This window comes from Gopherus evgoodei, chromosome 8 (genome assembly GCF_007399415.2).
Source record: "Gopherus evgoodei ecotype Sinaloan lineage chromosome 8, rGopEvg1_v1.p, whole genome shotgun sequence".
Lineage (NCBI taxonomy): Eukaryota > Metazoa > Chordata > Testudines > Testudinidae > Gopherus > Gopherus evgoodei.
The window spans coordinates 21211153-21227133 of record NC_044329.1 but is presented as its reverse complement, the minus strand read 5'-3'; the positions used below and the strand labels follow the sequence as shown (position 1 = coordinate 21227133).

Sequence of the window (15981 nt, the reverse complement as noted above, 5' to 3'; positions counted from 1 at the left end):
CTGGATAACTTGGCAGCAATAGGAGATGGAATGGCAGCTCTTGGCAGCTGGGTGCTGTGTAATGCATAAAAGTTGCAGTACTTAGCTTTGATTTGAAAAGGCTGGGGGTGGGGAGGAGCGGGGAGAGAACAGCAGGATGAAGATGTGCATAGTCTGCCCTTCAAACACCTTCTGAGTCCATCCTAAATGGTGTGCAGATGCCGATTTCCCCATTTCTTTGTCTGCTCTTTTGCTATCGTGGTGGGTGTGGGGAGAGGTGTGCTGTGAATTGCTATTGCAACCCCCCTGTGGTTATTTTATACTTCCTGCCTGGAGATGTCTGGAAAGGTCTGTATAGGAGCTAAGTATTGTATTGTATTGTTTTGCAGTTGATGTTTGGAAAAAATTGGGTTTGTTTGGTCTGGAGAAGAGAAAACTGAGGGGGGACATAAGTCTTCAGGTGCATAAAAGGTCATTATAAGAGGAGGGTGATAAACTGTTCTCCTTAACCACTGAGGATAGAACAAAAAGTAATGGACTTAAATTGCAGCAAAGGAGATTTAGGTTAGACATTAGGAAGAACTTCCTAACTGTAAGGGCAGTTAAACACTGGAACAAATTGCTTGGGGAGGTTATGGAATTTCTGTGAATGGAGATTAGACATGTATGGCAAACATCTGTCAGGGACGGTCTATATAATTCTTTGTTTTGCCTCAGTGCAGGGGGAAGGACCTATTAAAGTCCCTTCCAGTCCTACATTTCTCTGATTCTAGAGGCATCGCTACACAGAGACTTTGAGATTAAATGGTAATTAAAGAGAGTCTTGTCCAAAAGTGCTTATGAACAAGAGAGCTAGCTTTTTTTTCCATAACCAAATTCAATTTTGTTGTGTTTGGGAAATTAGGAGAAGTTCTCCTGGCTCTTGTCTGGCTTGATAGTGTTTCACATTGGAGATGGTGCGCCTTCCTTTCTCTCCAGTGTTCATGCTGCTTCTTCGAGTGATTGCTCGTGTGTATTCCACAACAGGTGTGTGTGCTCGCCATGTGCACCGGTGCCGGAAATTTTCCCCTTAGCAGTACTCGTAAGGGAGCGCCCCTAGTGACCCCTGGATTGGTGCCTGTATGGCGCGGTATAAAGGGTGCTATGCGCTTCCCCCACCCTCAGTTCCTTCTTGCCACCAGTGAAGGTGCATCGGAACTATTCTGCTCCATCTTGTCTCTCCTCTAGAGCTCTTGTTCGTTCAAAGTAGTGGTACCTGTAGTTGAAGTTGTTTAGATTAGTGTTCGTTTAGTTTAGTGCACCCGGGTCAGGGCATGCCCCATGCCCTGGGCTTTGAGTCATGTGACACTTGCAGGTGGACGATGCCAGTGAGTGACCCGCACACGGACTGTTTACGCTATCTGAGGGAAACCCGTCTCAGCGATCACTGCAAGATTTCAGATCTTTCAAGCCTCGGGCCAAGAAAGAAAGGGACATTCGGCTCTGAGCCATTCTGATGGAGTTGGCGTTGACCCTGGCTCTGGTGAGCCGCTCTGAGTCAGCACCGTGTACTGTGGTGTCGGTGTGGGGTGCCTTCCACCAGTTGGCACCGCTCCCCATCCACGGGGTACGCCAAGAAGGCTAAGAAGAGGTCTTCTCCACTGAGGAAGCAGAGCAAGACCGGGGGGGACTGGACCCACATTGTGCAGTTCTTGGTCCCTGTCGGCCTCCAGGCCTCCGACTCAGGTTGAGTGGAGTAGCCTGGCCCAGTTGGTTTAGGCTTCCCCAGATGTCTGGGTGCCCTCCATGCTGGAGGCCCTGCAAGCAGCCCAGGACATTATGTCCCTGCTGGTACCAGGGGCACCGCCACAGTTGGCTCCTGTCATAAACAGATAGCTAAGGGTTAATGTCTCTTACACCTGGAAAGAAGTAATCTGAAACACCTGACCAGAGGACCAATCAGGAAACAAGACTTTTTCAAATCTGGATGGAGGGTTTTTTGTGTGTGAGTCCTTTGTTCTTGGTCTTCTGCCTGTCCCTCAGCTATGGGAAGGATTTTTCTATTTCCTTCTTTCTAATCTTCTGTTTCCAAGTTGTGAGTACAAAGATGGTTTGTTGTTTTGTATTTACATGTCTATAATTGCTGGAGTGCTTTGAATTGTATTCTTTTTGAATAAGGCTGTTTATTCAATATTCTTTTAAGCAAATGACCCTGTATTTGTCACCTTAATACAGAGAGACCATTTTTATGTATTTTTCTTTCTTTTTATATAAAGCTTTCTTTTAAGACCTTTTGGAGTTTTTCTTTAGTGGGGAACTCCAGGGAATTGAGTCTGCAGCTCACCAGGGAATTGGTGGGAGGAAGAAGTCGGGGGAAATCCGTGTGTGTTAGATTTACTAGCCTGACTTTGCATTCCCTCTGGGTGAAGAGGGAAGTGCTTGTGTTTCCAGGACTGGAAATAGAGAGGGTGGACTCCCTCTGTTTAGATTCACGGAGTTTGCTTCTGTGTATCTCTCCAGGAACACCTGGAGGGGGGAAGGGAAAAGGTTTATTTCCCTTTGTTGTGAGACTCAAGGGATTTGGGTCTTGGGGTCCCCAGGGAAGGTTTTTGGGGGGACCAGAGTGCCCCAAAACACTCTAATTTTTTGGATGGTGGCAGCTTTACCAGGTCCAAGCTGGTAACTAAGCTTGGAGGTTTTCATGCTAACCCCCATAATTTGGACGCTAAGGTCCAAATCTGGGACTAGGTTATGATAGCTCCCCAGTCCAGAGGCAAGCTACTGCTTGGATTGCCACTGTTGCCTCCTGGTTGGTACCGTTCATGATCAAGGGAATGTTTCCGACACCATTCGCTGCTCAGCGACCATCCCATGCATAGTCCATGGCGGTCACCATTGACTCCCACCAGGTTGTCTGTCTGCATTGTCTGTCTGGGTCCCTGCCTCTAGAGACCGTAGCCCTCGGGAAGGGAGCAGGCCCTGTCAAGACCGAGACAGACGGCACTGGAGGTCCCCATCTCCGAGAGGCTATCGTAGCCCATCGCGATACGGGTGTCGACGCCGTTCCCGTTCTTTGTCTCGCTCCAGGACCTCGCCGTAGCACCGCTCCCGCAGTCCCGGGCGTCAATCGCCAGTGTGGATCCGCCCGCCAGAGCAGATCATGGAGCAGCTGCTACCAGCAGTACCGTTCCTCCCCGTTGGGATCACAGTCTCGTGGTCGGCACTGTTCCCGATGCCACCATTCCTCCCAGTCCAGGGACAGTGGCAGGTCGAACACTAGCCTGGCCTCTCTCCATAGTCGTCAGTCGATGGGACAGGCTAGTCAGGCTGAACAGCCTGCTCCACCGTTGCCACAGCACCTTAGCCGGCACTGTGGTACTGGTGGGGGCTCGCTTGGTGGCTGGAGCCTCGGAATGATCATTGGCCTCCCTTTCCCAGCCTCTCAGAATGGAGTTGGTGGGATGTGCATCTCTGGTTCTGTGCCCAGCGGGCGACCAAGTGGTGGGACGTCCAGTACCGGTGGGTACACAAAGTACTGTGCCTGCATCCTCACCCTCTCCTGATGAGGTGATTACGGCTCCTCCTCCCTCTGTTCCACAGGCGGAATCTAAGGCCCACCAGGAACTATTGAAAAGGATGGCATCAAGCCTCAACCTTCAAGCCGAGGAGGTGGAGGAACCCTCGGACTCCCTCTTTAACATCCTATTGGCTTCAGTACTGGGCAGCATGGCCCTTCCACTCCACAAAGGAGTGGCAAAAATTTCAAATGCCTTGTGTCAAACCCTTTCTTCCTTGGGGAGGGATAGCTCAGTGATTTGAGCATTGGCCTGCTAAACCCAGGGTTGTGAGTTCAATCCTTGAGGGGGCCACTTAGGGATCTGGGGCAAAATCAGTACTTGGTGCTTCTAGTGAAGGCAGGGGGCTGGACTCGATGACCTTTCGGGATCCCTTCCAGCTGTATGAGATAGGTATATCTCCATACATACATATATATGTATGTATGGAGATATACCTATGCCCCCCATTTCTAAGAGGGCAAAACTAATGTACTTTGTGCCCGCCAAGGGGCATGAATACCTGTACACTCACCCTGCCCCCAACTCCCTGGTGGTCAAGCTGGTCAACCAAAGGGAGAGGCAGGGCCAACCAGCCCCTACTCTGAAAAATAAAGACTCAAGGAAGCTGGACTTATTTGGGAGAGAGGTTTATTCATCCTCAAGTTTCCAGTTAAGGGTGGCAAACCATCAGACTCTCCTGGGTCAGTATGAATTCAACTTGTGGGGCTCTCTATCCAAATTCGAGGACTCCCTCCAGAAGCATGAGAGGGAGGAGTTCAAAGCTCTGGGGGAGGAGAGTACAGCTGCTGCCAGGGCAACCCTGGAGGCAGCGTTGGATGCTACGGATACGGCTGCAAGGTCCGTGGCCTCCGCAGTGTCCACGAGAAGGGCGTCGTGGCTCCTGCTGTTGGGCTGTCCAGTGAGGTGCAGAACTCCTTGTAGGACCTCCCATTCGATGGCAAGGCCCTTTTTATGAAACAGATGGACATGAAACTGCACGGCCTGAAAGACTGCCTCACTACACTTAAGACACTTGATCTCTATGTCCCAGCTCTGGCTAGGCCCAAGCAGGCTCCCACCAGGCCACCCACTCTAAATATGAGCCCCGTTATAAAGAGATGTGGGACTATAAGAAACGCCCGCAGAGGCAGACCCGATCTGCCCTCCGAGCCTGGGTCCTCCAAGGGTAAACAGGTGGGGAAACATCAGTTTTGACAGGTTGCCCAGGGGCGACCTACCAGTTCATACTAGGGATTCACCCGCAATAAAGCTTCACTTCTCCAACCAGTTGTGCGCTTTTCTCCCGGAGTGGTGGCGGTTAACTTCAGACCATTGGGTCATCAACACCCTGGGGCTACACCCTCCAGTTTACCTCTACCCCGCCCAACCAACCTCCGTCCCCATCCCTCCTGGGGGGCCCCTTTCACGAGGCCCTGCTAGAGCAGAAGGTGGGGCAGCTCCTTGGCCTAGGAGCGATGGAAGTGGTGCCAGTGGAGTTCAGACATAGGGGGTAGTACTCCCGCAACTTTCTTATCCCAAAGGCCAAAGGGGGGCTCAGGTCCATCCCAGACCTGCAAGGCCTGAACCAGTACATGGTAAATCTCAAGTTTCGCATGGTGTCTCTAGCCTCCGTCATCCTCTCCCTGGATCCCAGGGACCGGTATGCCACCCTCGATCTGCAGGATGTGTACTTCCACATTTAGCCATGTCCCCATTCAGGACATTTGCAGGGCTGCCACATGGTCTTCAGTTCACACATTCACCTCGAATTATGCAATCATTTCCCAGACCAGGGAAGACACTGGGTTCAGCAGGCCTGCGCTCCGTCCAGAGAGTTTGTGAACTCCTACCCACCTCCAACAGATATAACTTGGAATTACCTATTGTGGAATACACAGGAGCAATCACTCGAAGCAGAAAAGACATTTACCTTTTCCGTAACTGATGTTCTTCGAGATGTGTTGCTCATGTCTAATCCACACCCTGCCTTCCTTCTACTCTGTCGGAGTTGTCTGGCAAGAAGGAACTGAGGGTGGGGGGAGCACGCAGCGCCCCTTATACCGCACCATAGAGGCATCACTCCAGGGGTCGCTAGGGGCGCTCCCGTACGGGTACTGCTAGGGGAAAAACTTCCAGCATCAGTGCACGTGTTGAGCATGCACACTTATTGTGGAATAGACATGAGCAACATATCTTGAAGAACACCAGTTACGGAAAAGGTAACTGTCTTTTCTCCAGCATCATGCTGCCAACTTTGAAATTGTTTGTACTGGGGAGACATCATCCCTTCCCTTTTCCCCTCCTTCATTGGTGTCCTATAGTGCAGAGTTGTTACTTCCTGTTACTCTACCCACTATTACCTTACTGATTGGAGCTAGTATACATCCTCCAATGACTGACCCAGTAATCATGTGCTTTTTTGCAATGTACATATGTCTACGTCTACCCTTTTGATTTTACTTATTGCTCTTCTGGCCCTATTCCAACAAGCCAGTGTATTCGTCAAAGCCAATTTCCCTTTTGCCTTGGCCCATCTCCCTGTTGCTCTCCAGCTACGTTTCTTTTAGCTTCTGTAAACTCTGTGCTCTAATCTCACCTGCTGTGCCTACTGCAGCCCTGCTGCTCTCCTGGGCACGAAGGAATTTGGTGCAAGGGGGAGAAGAAATGAACCACCCAGCAGACCTGTAGGATAGGGAAGTGAGCCAAGTACCATATTAAAGGCTCTTAAAAACCCTGAGGCAGCCAAATGACTTCAAGATAGAGATAGGATGGAATCTGATGTGAAGTATTGTGATTGCTTTATTCATACTGTGGATTTCTCTAGCATCTGAGGATCTCAAACCACCTAATTAAGACTCACAGGGCAGCATTCTTATCCCCATTTTACAGATGTGAATAAGTGATGAGTGTCCAAGGACTCAGTGCAAAATCCTGAACCCAGGTCTTCAAGCTCCCATCCCACTGATTCAGCCATAAGCCCACTGTTTCTCTCCAAACCAGTGGTGTAATGGGACCAGATTACGATGGAACAGCACTTTTGCCACATGGAGGATGCCATTTTAAAACAGAATAGTGTTCTCTGCACAGTGTGACCTCCAGTAGATGCCCATTGTGTGTGTGTGTGTGTCTGTCTGTCTGTCTGTCTCTCTCTCTCTCTCTCTCTCTCAGCAAGTCAGGGTTTTATAGCTGTTCTTGGCAGCATGGAGAGATTCTGCTTTTTGCTAATTAGTCATTTTGATGTAAATCAACTTTTTATTAAAAATAAATTTTCTGTTTGGGAAGCATCAGAACTGGAAGAAATACAAATGTGAGAAGGGAAGGGAATTTGTTGAAGGTTTGTGTATTCAGTCACTGAAATAATTTTTAGATCTCCATTTATTTGTTTGTTTAATGTTTAAATGTTTCTCTCCAAGGTTTGTTTGTTTTTAGACATTTATAATGTGCCCATCAGCAATTACATCTCAGCACACTGACAAGTTACAAATTAAATTCCGATTTCTAATGACAGTCAACAAAACCTTTTTGACCCATTAATCTTTGTGAAATCATTATTGAAATAAGAATCTAGGCAGAAAATCTAATTTTTTTACCTTGATGGCTGATGTGAATGAACTATTGATAATTTACTTGCCTGCTGGGGAAAAAAATAGTAGTCACCCATGGCAAGGAAATCAACTAGAGGCTGGTAATTCCTGCCCCATCCCTCCCTGGTATTTTAGCAATAAATACTTTCCAAACTACTAATCTGCAAGAACTAAAGACCAGATTGGAGAAGAAAGCATTTTAGCAATGTCCTGGCCCTTGTGAGGGAATAGTGCATGGTGGAGCCATCCTAGTGCAGCTAAGAGCTATGCAAGCCTCTACTATGGTTTTGTTTGGGTTTTCTAGTCTTGTTCAGGAATAATAGCTGAGCCATGAATGCTCATGTGAAAATGTGCATGCATGATGGGGATGTGCTATTTACTCCATGGAGCATATGATGGTAGCCCATTGGAAGAGAGAGTATTTCAGGTTGCTCAACTATGATCATCCTGATCAGTGGAAGAGTAGCATTGGTAACCATCTGGTCGATCTTCGCTGGTATGGTGGTGCCCTTGGTGTGGGGAAACGAAAAGAATGGGTAACTCCAAGGTGTGTGTATAGGTGATGGAAAGATGAGTGGAGGAAGGTATTTTAGTGTCGGGGCTAAATCTCCTTCTGGGGCTTGAGAGTGGATTCAAATGGCAGCTCATGTCACAGGTGTTCATGATGCTGGTTTAACTTCAGTCCCAGCTGGATGCTGAGGTACAATATTTTTGTAAAACCAATGCTACTGCTTATTCATTGCTTGAGGGGTGAAGGAGGGAGGCCAGGATTTAAGGTGCATCTGCAGAGCTGTTGGAGGGAGATAGCTTACACAGTACCTGCCAACAGTGCAAGTCTCTCACTTTTCTCAAGCACTAAAACTCTCCCTAATTCAGGGGGTAGAGTTGGCTTTTGCCTGATGATTATCTCACCATCAAACCTGAAAGCGCCAATTCAAATCCTGAAAGCTCCTAGAAGGCTGGAAGTTCTGAGACATGTTACTGGTCCCAGCTATTGGGCAATAGCTGCAGTGATTTAAATTACAATATGAAAGCTAACAGCTGGGATTTAAAGGAGTTTGATAGTGCAGTCTGGAGTTGTGACACTTTGAATTGGGATTTGTGTCTGTTCTAGCTCAATGTGGGGGGCAGGTTTCTCCCTCCTACGTAAACGCATATCTCTTTCATGATCTCTCTGCTAGTGGCCTGTGTCTCTTTAAACACTAAAGAAGTTGTGCTCAGCAAAGACAGATTGAAGCTTTTAGGACTCATTAGACTTCAAAGGAAAACGGCCTGAGCCACAAGTGAGAGGGGAGGAAATGGAGTAGCTGAAGGATTCCTTTAAAGGAGAATAAAAATAAACCCCAGACAGGAAGGAAAGCCCGATAGGGTCTGAATCTGATCTGCAATCCCACAAGTCTGGCTCTGGAGACCCGCTCCATTCAGGAGCTACAAAGAGAGAGACCTTCTGTCCAAGGCTTTGTCTACACTACATATTCTGATGTCCAGTTAAGATCTAGGGTAAAATGCAAATGTTAGAAGCCTGGAACAAATGTTTGGGGAGTATCCACGCTTGCCTTTACAAAGGGGTTAACCGTGGCCTGGTTTATACCTAAGATGAAGGTCGACATAGTTACAGCTCTCAGAGGTGTGAAAAATCCGTGCAGCTGAAGCCAACCTAAGCCTTGGTGTCAATGCAGCTAGGTCAACAGGAGAATGCTTCTGTTGATCTAACTTGTGTTGCTCAGGGAAGTGGTGTTCGTGCCCCTATGGGAGAACCCCCTCTATCAGTGTAGGTTGTATCGACACTACAGGCTTATGCAGGCACAGTTACGAAAACCTAGCTATACCAATATAGTCTCCATGCTGTAGACGTAACGTGACTATTGAACAAAAGGTACATCTACACTACAGAGCCTATACCACCATAGCTGTAGCCCCCTAGTGTAGAAGCAGCATATGCTGACCAGGGAAGGTTTTCTATCAGGAACACCATCTCCCAAACCGAAGTGCTCTTTCATCAGCCTAGCTGCATCTACACTAGAGTTTTTGCTGACATAATTCTGTGGGTTTTTTCCACACCCCTGCCTGACATAGCAATGCCAATATAAGTGTTCATTGTAGGCCAAATCACAGATTGTTTTTCCCCACTTCCCACAAATTAAAATCCACTCTAACTCCCTCCACTCCTCTTCTTTTTGTTAGCATACACCCTCTTTTGGGGTCTGAAGCCAGGGTATTGGCAGGAATTGGTTATTGACAACTCAAGCACACTAATATCTGTCTTTGCTTCTTCCTACTCTCCTGTTCACTCCCATCTCCTCCTCTTCATTCCAGTTCCTGGTCTCTTATGTGCTTGCAAATCTCCAAGTGCCCTTAAAGCTCACAGGCCACCCCGGGACCTTTGCGTCTTTTCTGTCTTTCACTCTTCTAATGTTAAAATGTTTTGATATTTTACACTTGGGCATGGATTTTCAAAGGAGCCAAACTTCCAACTCCCAGTGAAGTTTAGGTGGATTGGGTGCCTAATTCCCTTAAGGTATCTGGAAAATCCAAGCAACAATTCTTTTTATTTGGTGCCTTAGGAGATAAAAAACCAGAAATCTCAAGCAAGCTCCCCCTGTCTAACTGGAGAGTGTTGGTGGGGGTGAAGCACGATTAGCAAAAACTCCCCCTTGACCTCCAGACATGGCAATCTGTTCCCAAACAGGCAGTAGGAGGTTGGCACGGGTGTCTGTGGTTTATAAACATTGGGTATGTATTTGAAAATTGCATAATGGCAAATTGTTGATTCTAGTGCCTTGGATCAAAATATAGCTGACTTGCCCCAGCGTTTTTAGTAATTGTGTGCATTGGGAATTGAGCCCTTGGTCTTTTGTCGTTGTCTTCTTTGCTAGAAGTTACAAAAAGGGCGAAACAGAGATTAGGGGGAGAAAGAGAACATCTGGAAGACCCCTGCACAGGGTCATGTTTTGAGGCTACCACATCCATTGCAGTCTGTTGGGAGAAGACCGCCCTCTGGGAGTGCATAAACAGACAAAAAATCATGACCACATGTATGCTGATTTTGTTTGGCAACTGAACTGTAAAGATGAGGCTTGAGAGACAGACCCCATCATGTTAATCTCCAAAACCAGAGTGGCTGTTTGTACCTTTTGATTTAGCAATGGTTACATGCCTGGGAGAGGTGGCGCTCCAAGTGTGCTCTGAAGTGATACAAGCCATTCTACCACCTCCTGGACATGCACATGAGGACACATCTGGTTGGGGAATTCGGTCGGATTTTTCTTATGTTGGGCAGGAGTATGGAAAAACGCTCCCCTAAGCGCCATAGCTGTGCTGACCTAACCCACGGTGTAGATGTGTCTATGTCAGTGGAAGAATGATTCTGTCGCCCTCGCTACCGTTGCTCAAGTAGGTCTGCGTCTATACTCTGGGCTTATGCTGGCATAGCTGTGGCAACCTAGCTATGCCCATGTAGTTTCCACAGTGTAGATATGCCCTTAGTAATTTTGAATGTGCCTCTCTCCAAAAGTGTGCTTGGTGGGTTGGGGGAAGGTTCTTCTGTGTGGGCAAGGGGGCTCCTGGCAAGGCCAGTCTTTGCTTACATTGAGGATAGCTCCTGATCAGTTGATTTGAGGGAAATGGTGATGTCTGATGGAACAGCCTTGATGACTTGCACTGCTCTTATTCCTCTTTCTCACTGCAGGGAAGATCCTCTTCCGCAGAAGCCACATCCGAGATGTTGCTGTCAAGCGTCTGATACCTATTGATGAATACTGCAAGGTAAAGGGAGTCTTCTAGCTCAAATCGAAGACTTCTAGCCTGTGATATAGGCATGATTTGAACTGGTCCTTTTCTGTTGGCGATACTGGTTCCATTTCTGGGAGGGGGCAGCACATGGTGCTGCACTATAAAACCTTCATTGTGCACTTCTACCAGCTGGTGGCTTTGAGTCTGGCATAGCGCATCCACTCCATGCAGGTGTAAAAACACCCCCTGGGTCCCATCTCAGACTGAGGGGTGAGTGCTGTGGTTTTGGAGGCCTAGAGATTGCAGCATGGTAGTGACCTCGTTGTTCACCATGTACTCTCCACTTCTGGTTCTCCTTAATTTGATTGATTTTTTTAAAATCCCTCCTCAGACTACAGACCAGAAGCAATGGCCCAGTAGGGGCTCTGCTGGCTACAGGTTAAATTTACTAGCTAGCTTATCCTGTTGGTTTCAAATGTGACCACCATGGAGCAGAGTCCAGCCCTTATCCGTAGAAGATGGGTCTCGTCACGGAACTGGAACTGTCTCGAGCTTCGGGGATAGCAAAGGGTTCTGGGCTGTGGACTGAGATGTGTTGGCAGAGCTGTGGGGGAGGCGAGCACCATGGAACTTTATACAATAATGTTAAAACTCATCTGTGCATGAGGTGAAGCTTTTTCAGGCATCAGCTGAAGACCTCGGAACGAACCCTCAGAGGAACTAAGGAACTTCCACTCTAAGTGCAAGATGCAGTTCTTTGAACATGCCTTCTCTAACGTGTGTGTGTGTGAAATAAAAATTCCAGAACAAAACACTCCACTGCATACACCTCTCCCCCAGAGAGAAGATGAGAGAACAAACACAAGACAGGTGTCAGTAGCTTTGCCTAATGCCCTCCTGCTCAGCGCTCAGGTACTATGGGGTTGAGCACAGCATAAGAACCTGAATGGAATAGAATTGCAGGGGGTGATGCAGATCAAGACTCAAGTGCATTGACCGAAGCTCTGAAGGAGGGACCCTGGGACTGGAATTGCAAGGGTTGCTGAAGGTCAAGATGAAGATGCATCAGCAAATGTGTCTGGAAGCCCAGTACTGGGCTAACATGCTGCAGCTCAAAACTGTTGAGGTGCATTAGCTGAGTTACTGCAGGGTAACAGGCAGGGGGACAGCAAGGGTGAAGCACAGGTAGCCTTGAGCATATTGTCAAAGCTGGGGACTGGGGACACGGCAACTGGCTGGCTTTTGCTGGTGTGATCAGTCCCCTGTTTTCAGGGACATTAAAATATGCCAGCTACATAGATACATGCTTGCTCATTAATTTAATTTTAGGGAGGAAAAAAGTCCGTAAGTGGTAAGAGGTTGTAGCTGTCTGTTCGGAATGAGGCTGTTAATGGCATAAGATATAATGAATCCATTTGACTTAATAACTGGAACATAATGGCTGATGTTATATGACCCACTTAGACAAGAGCTTTCTCCTCCTCCAGTTAATGCATTACCAAGTAATACAGTGTGCACTATTCCGGGCCTTCCAGCTCCTGCTACTTAACTGTGAAGCTGCTAGTGGGGTGCGGGGCTAAGCCACCGTAGCAGTGTGCATGGCAGAGTCAGCCCATGCTATTTCCATGGGCATCTCAGCCACAGTCCCTGCTCTCCCTGGCATTTCTGTTATTTTGGATTGACTTCACATGCACCACCAGAGTGGGAGTATAATATACACTCTCAGCAAAAAAAAAAAATCCCTGAGTTTGCTGTGGTTAGGGTGGTGTTTAGTGAGTACTGAGCATTACAGGAACACTGCGTAACCAGATCCCCCGCAAAATACTAGATAAATATCTTGTCCTTTGTTTTGTCTCTCCTGGGAGAGAGGTGAGGAGGCGCCGTTCCCTGAGAAAGCTCTGCAAATCCTCCTTTCTTGGCTGCAAAGAAGGTTGGCGAAATCCTGGATTGAAAACATACAAAGGCATCGCCTCACCAAGTGGGGAGAGAATAGTCGTCCTTTATAAAGCCATGGTCCAGCTGCACCCACAATACTCTCTTGCTAGCAGAAAGAGCTTGACAGGTTGGAGGGAGGTCAAAGAAGAGCAGCAAAAATGATCAGGGAGCTGGTGCGATTGACTGATTTCTAAAGTCAGATTTAAAAGAGCTAAATACAGCATATTCTCATCCCATTTCCCTTGGGTCCTACACTAAATAACCCTTTTCTCTGGGTTGGTAATAGTATTAATAGGTTTGAGAGAGAAAATGTTGGCTGAATATTTGGTAAAAGAGTTGTGACTGGGAGATCCTCTCCCAAGCCCAGTCGCTTGGGATTCTTAAAATGAAACTGGACAGAGCTCTAGAAAATGCCCTGTAGAGTGCAGTCATGAATCCTGTAAAATGACTCATCCATCTGAATAAGTTATTCCCATCTGTCTTCTATGAATAACTTTTCCCTGCCAGTCTCCTTACCCCAGCTACCATGCTCCAAGCCAGACAAAATTGCATAGGTTTCTCTTTGGAGCCTGTTCTTCAAATTACCCTTAAGAATGAGTTGTGTGGCTGAATATATCGCCTCGATAGTGCTCCCAGCCTGGTGGAGGGCAATGAATCTTCTCAGTCTCCTACATGGCAGGGCCGTACACTAACCACAAGGCAAATGGCCCTTGGTTTCCATCCTCTTAGGACAAGCTGTGTTTTTCTGCCATCATTACCAATGCTGTAAGAGTGGAACCTTCTCTGGGCTGGGGGTGGTCACTTTACCAGGGTCTGAGTGATTCTGCATAGAGTACAGGGAATGGAGTCCTGTGAACAGCACCTCAGCGGAAATGTTGCCAGCAGGAACCTGAAGAGTCTCCTGCACCCACTATTTCCGGAGTGGACAGTTGTTTCTATATCCCATTTCTTATGATGGCTGGCATGCTGTCCCGATTCCTTGTCAGGCAGTATCACCCCCACTGCTTGGTGGCTCTGCCTGTCCTGGCTGTGGTGGTGATCAGTGCAATGGCAGGTCTAGGGTTGCCAACCTTCCTGGTTTGGCTGGAAGTCTCCTGGAATCGGACTCCGTCTCTCAGAGGCTACCGAAGCCAATCCGGGAAATTTTAGGCTGCTAAAAGTCTGGCGGTGCAGTGGGGCTAAGGCAGGATCCCTATCTGCCATGGCTCCACGCCGCTCCCTGAAGTAGCTGGCATGTCCGGCAGTGGCTCCTAGGAGGAGGCGCGGCAGGGGGTCTCTGTGCTGCCTCTGCCCCTGCCCCAAGGGCAGACTCCGCAGTGCCTATTGGCTGGGAATGGGGAACTGTGCCCACTGGGAGCTGCGGGAACAGTGCTTGCAGGCAGGGGCAGCAAGCAGAGCTGCCTGGCTGCCTAGGAGCCACTGCCAGACATGCTGCTGCTTCCGGGAGCTGCCTGAGGTAAGCACTGCCTGGCTGGAGCCTGCACCCTGAACCCCCTCTTGTACCCCTGCCCCAGCCCCTTACACATCCAGACTCCCTCCTGGAGCCGGCACCCCAACCCCCCTGCCCCAGCCTGGTGAAAGTGAGTGAGGGTGGGGGAGAGTGAGTGATGGAGGGAGGGGGGCTGGAGTGAGTGGGGGTAGTGCCTTAGAAAAGGGACAGGGCAGGGATGTGGCCTTGGGCAGAGGATGTGGCCTTTGTGCAATTAGCTGGCAACCCAGGGCAATAAAGACTCAGGTCTGCCTCTGGGAGCAGCCTGGGGTGCTGCACGCAGGGCTGTGCCTGTTATGCGGGGACAAGCTGAGGTTCTTATGATTTTGTTCGTATCTCTGTCTCAGAGCCCTTTGAGGGAGGATCGTGGATATGAAGCTGAGGATTGGCTGTCAGTCATACATCAGGGTGGGCCCTGCTTCCAAACCTCCTTCCTGTGACATGTCACTTTGTCACCCCCTTCCCCCCACCAACAATGAGCACTGTGCAGCTACATGTGTCCCCTGTGCTTAAATCTGTATTACAGAGCCCTAGCCAAGTCTGCCTCCTCTCCAGCCTCAACTGGACTGAGACAGTAAGGGAAATGATGTGTGTGGCCCGCAGGAAATGGTGCTATTCTAGACACCATCCCTTCCGCCTTCTGCAGAGGCCATTACATTATTGCTCGCACTCATTCGCTCTCACCGGGGAGTCCCACTTCTAAAACCTGTGTTGCTGCAGAAGGCTTCCTGGGAGGGAGGGGGACAGATGTGGTGTCGCTCATTACTCCAGCCTGCACAGTTGTTGTCTGATAACAACACTAACAAAAGCTCTCCAGTCCCTGCTCGAGGTGTTTGTGGGCTCCCTTTCTGCCACTCAGACAACCTCTTCTTGAGTAGCAGTTGCTCAGCAGAGGGTTTATGAGAGACAGAGGACTCTACAGATCTCAAGTGCTGATGGGTCCTATGGTCCCAGGGCCGTGAACCTAACCAGAAGCATCAAAGCCGGGCCCTATTGCCCTGAAAGACATGAACTGCTTGTACTTTTCAGTAGGGCAGTGGCTTTCTGCACACAGGACAGTGATGAGCTTTGGGGAGTCTCAGCCAGGCCTTAGCTAGCTAGAAGGGTGGCTATTTTGATGGGGAGGCAACTGTTACAGGGACTCTGAGGATACCCTGGATAGTGGGGGTGAACAGTTAAAATGGCAAAGGTAGCCTGCGTTGCAGGTCAACATCTGCTTACTCCCCTTTGCACCCTACCATCTTACCCAGAGATGCAGCAGCTGAAACCGGAGGCTGTAAGTAACTTACTCCATTCTGGTGCACTGTGACATTCACTATAGCACTAGCCACACTTCTGACCGATGCCTGTTTCTTGTGTTTGCCCGGCTGTTCACACACACTGACAGCCACGCCTCCAAACTCCTTTCACACTCTGGGATTAGTCTCTCGCTTCATGTTCTCAGTCTCTTTGTTTCATTCACAGGCTCTGATCCAGCTGCCACCCTACATCTCTCAGTGTGAGGAGGTTCTTCAGTTCTTTGAGACAAGACCCGAAGACCTTAATCCCCCCAAAGAGTAAGTTGGTTACAAGCTAGTGGGGTTGCTCTGCAGAATTGCTGTGGCAGTGGTTGCATCCCCTGCCGCAGATAAAACCCCCTTGAGCATGGTGACATTCAGAAGACGCTCTGAGATCCATGAACAAATCCCTAACCTGCCTGTGAATGTAATGTTTAAGAAAGGTGCTG

The 15981-nt window shown here is 48.7% G+C and overlaps 1 protein-coding gene across 4 annotated transcripts in view; it reads left to right on the top strand.

Annotated features, from left to right (window-relative positions):
* SH3PXD2B (SH3 and PX domains 2B) overlaps positions 1 to 15981 on the top strand; it is a 127227-nt gene that overhangs the window by 68627 nt on the left and 42619 nt on the right. For all 4 annotated transcript variants that reach the window (XM_030573474.1, XM_030573477.1, XM_030573475.1 and 1 more), the window contains 2 exons: positions 10788 to 10864; positions 15720 to 15811. In XM_030573474.1, coding sequence (XP_030429334.1) covers positions 10788 to 10864; positions 15720 to 15811 — 169 coding nt within the window. The remainder of the gene's footprint in view (positions 1 to 10787; positions 10865 to 15719; positions 15812 to 15981) is intronic.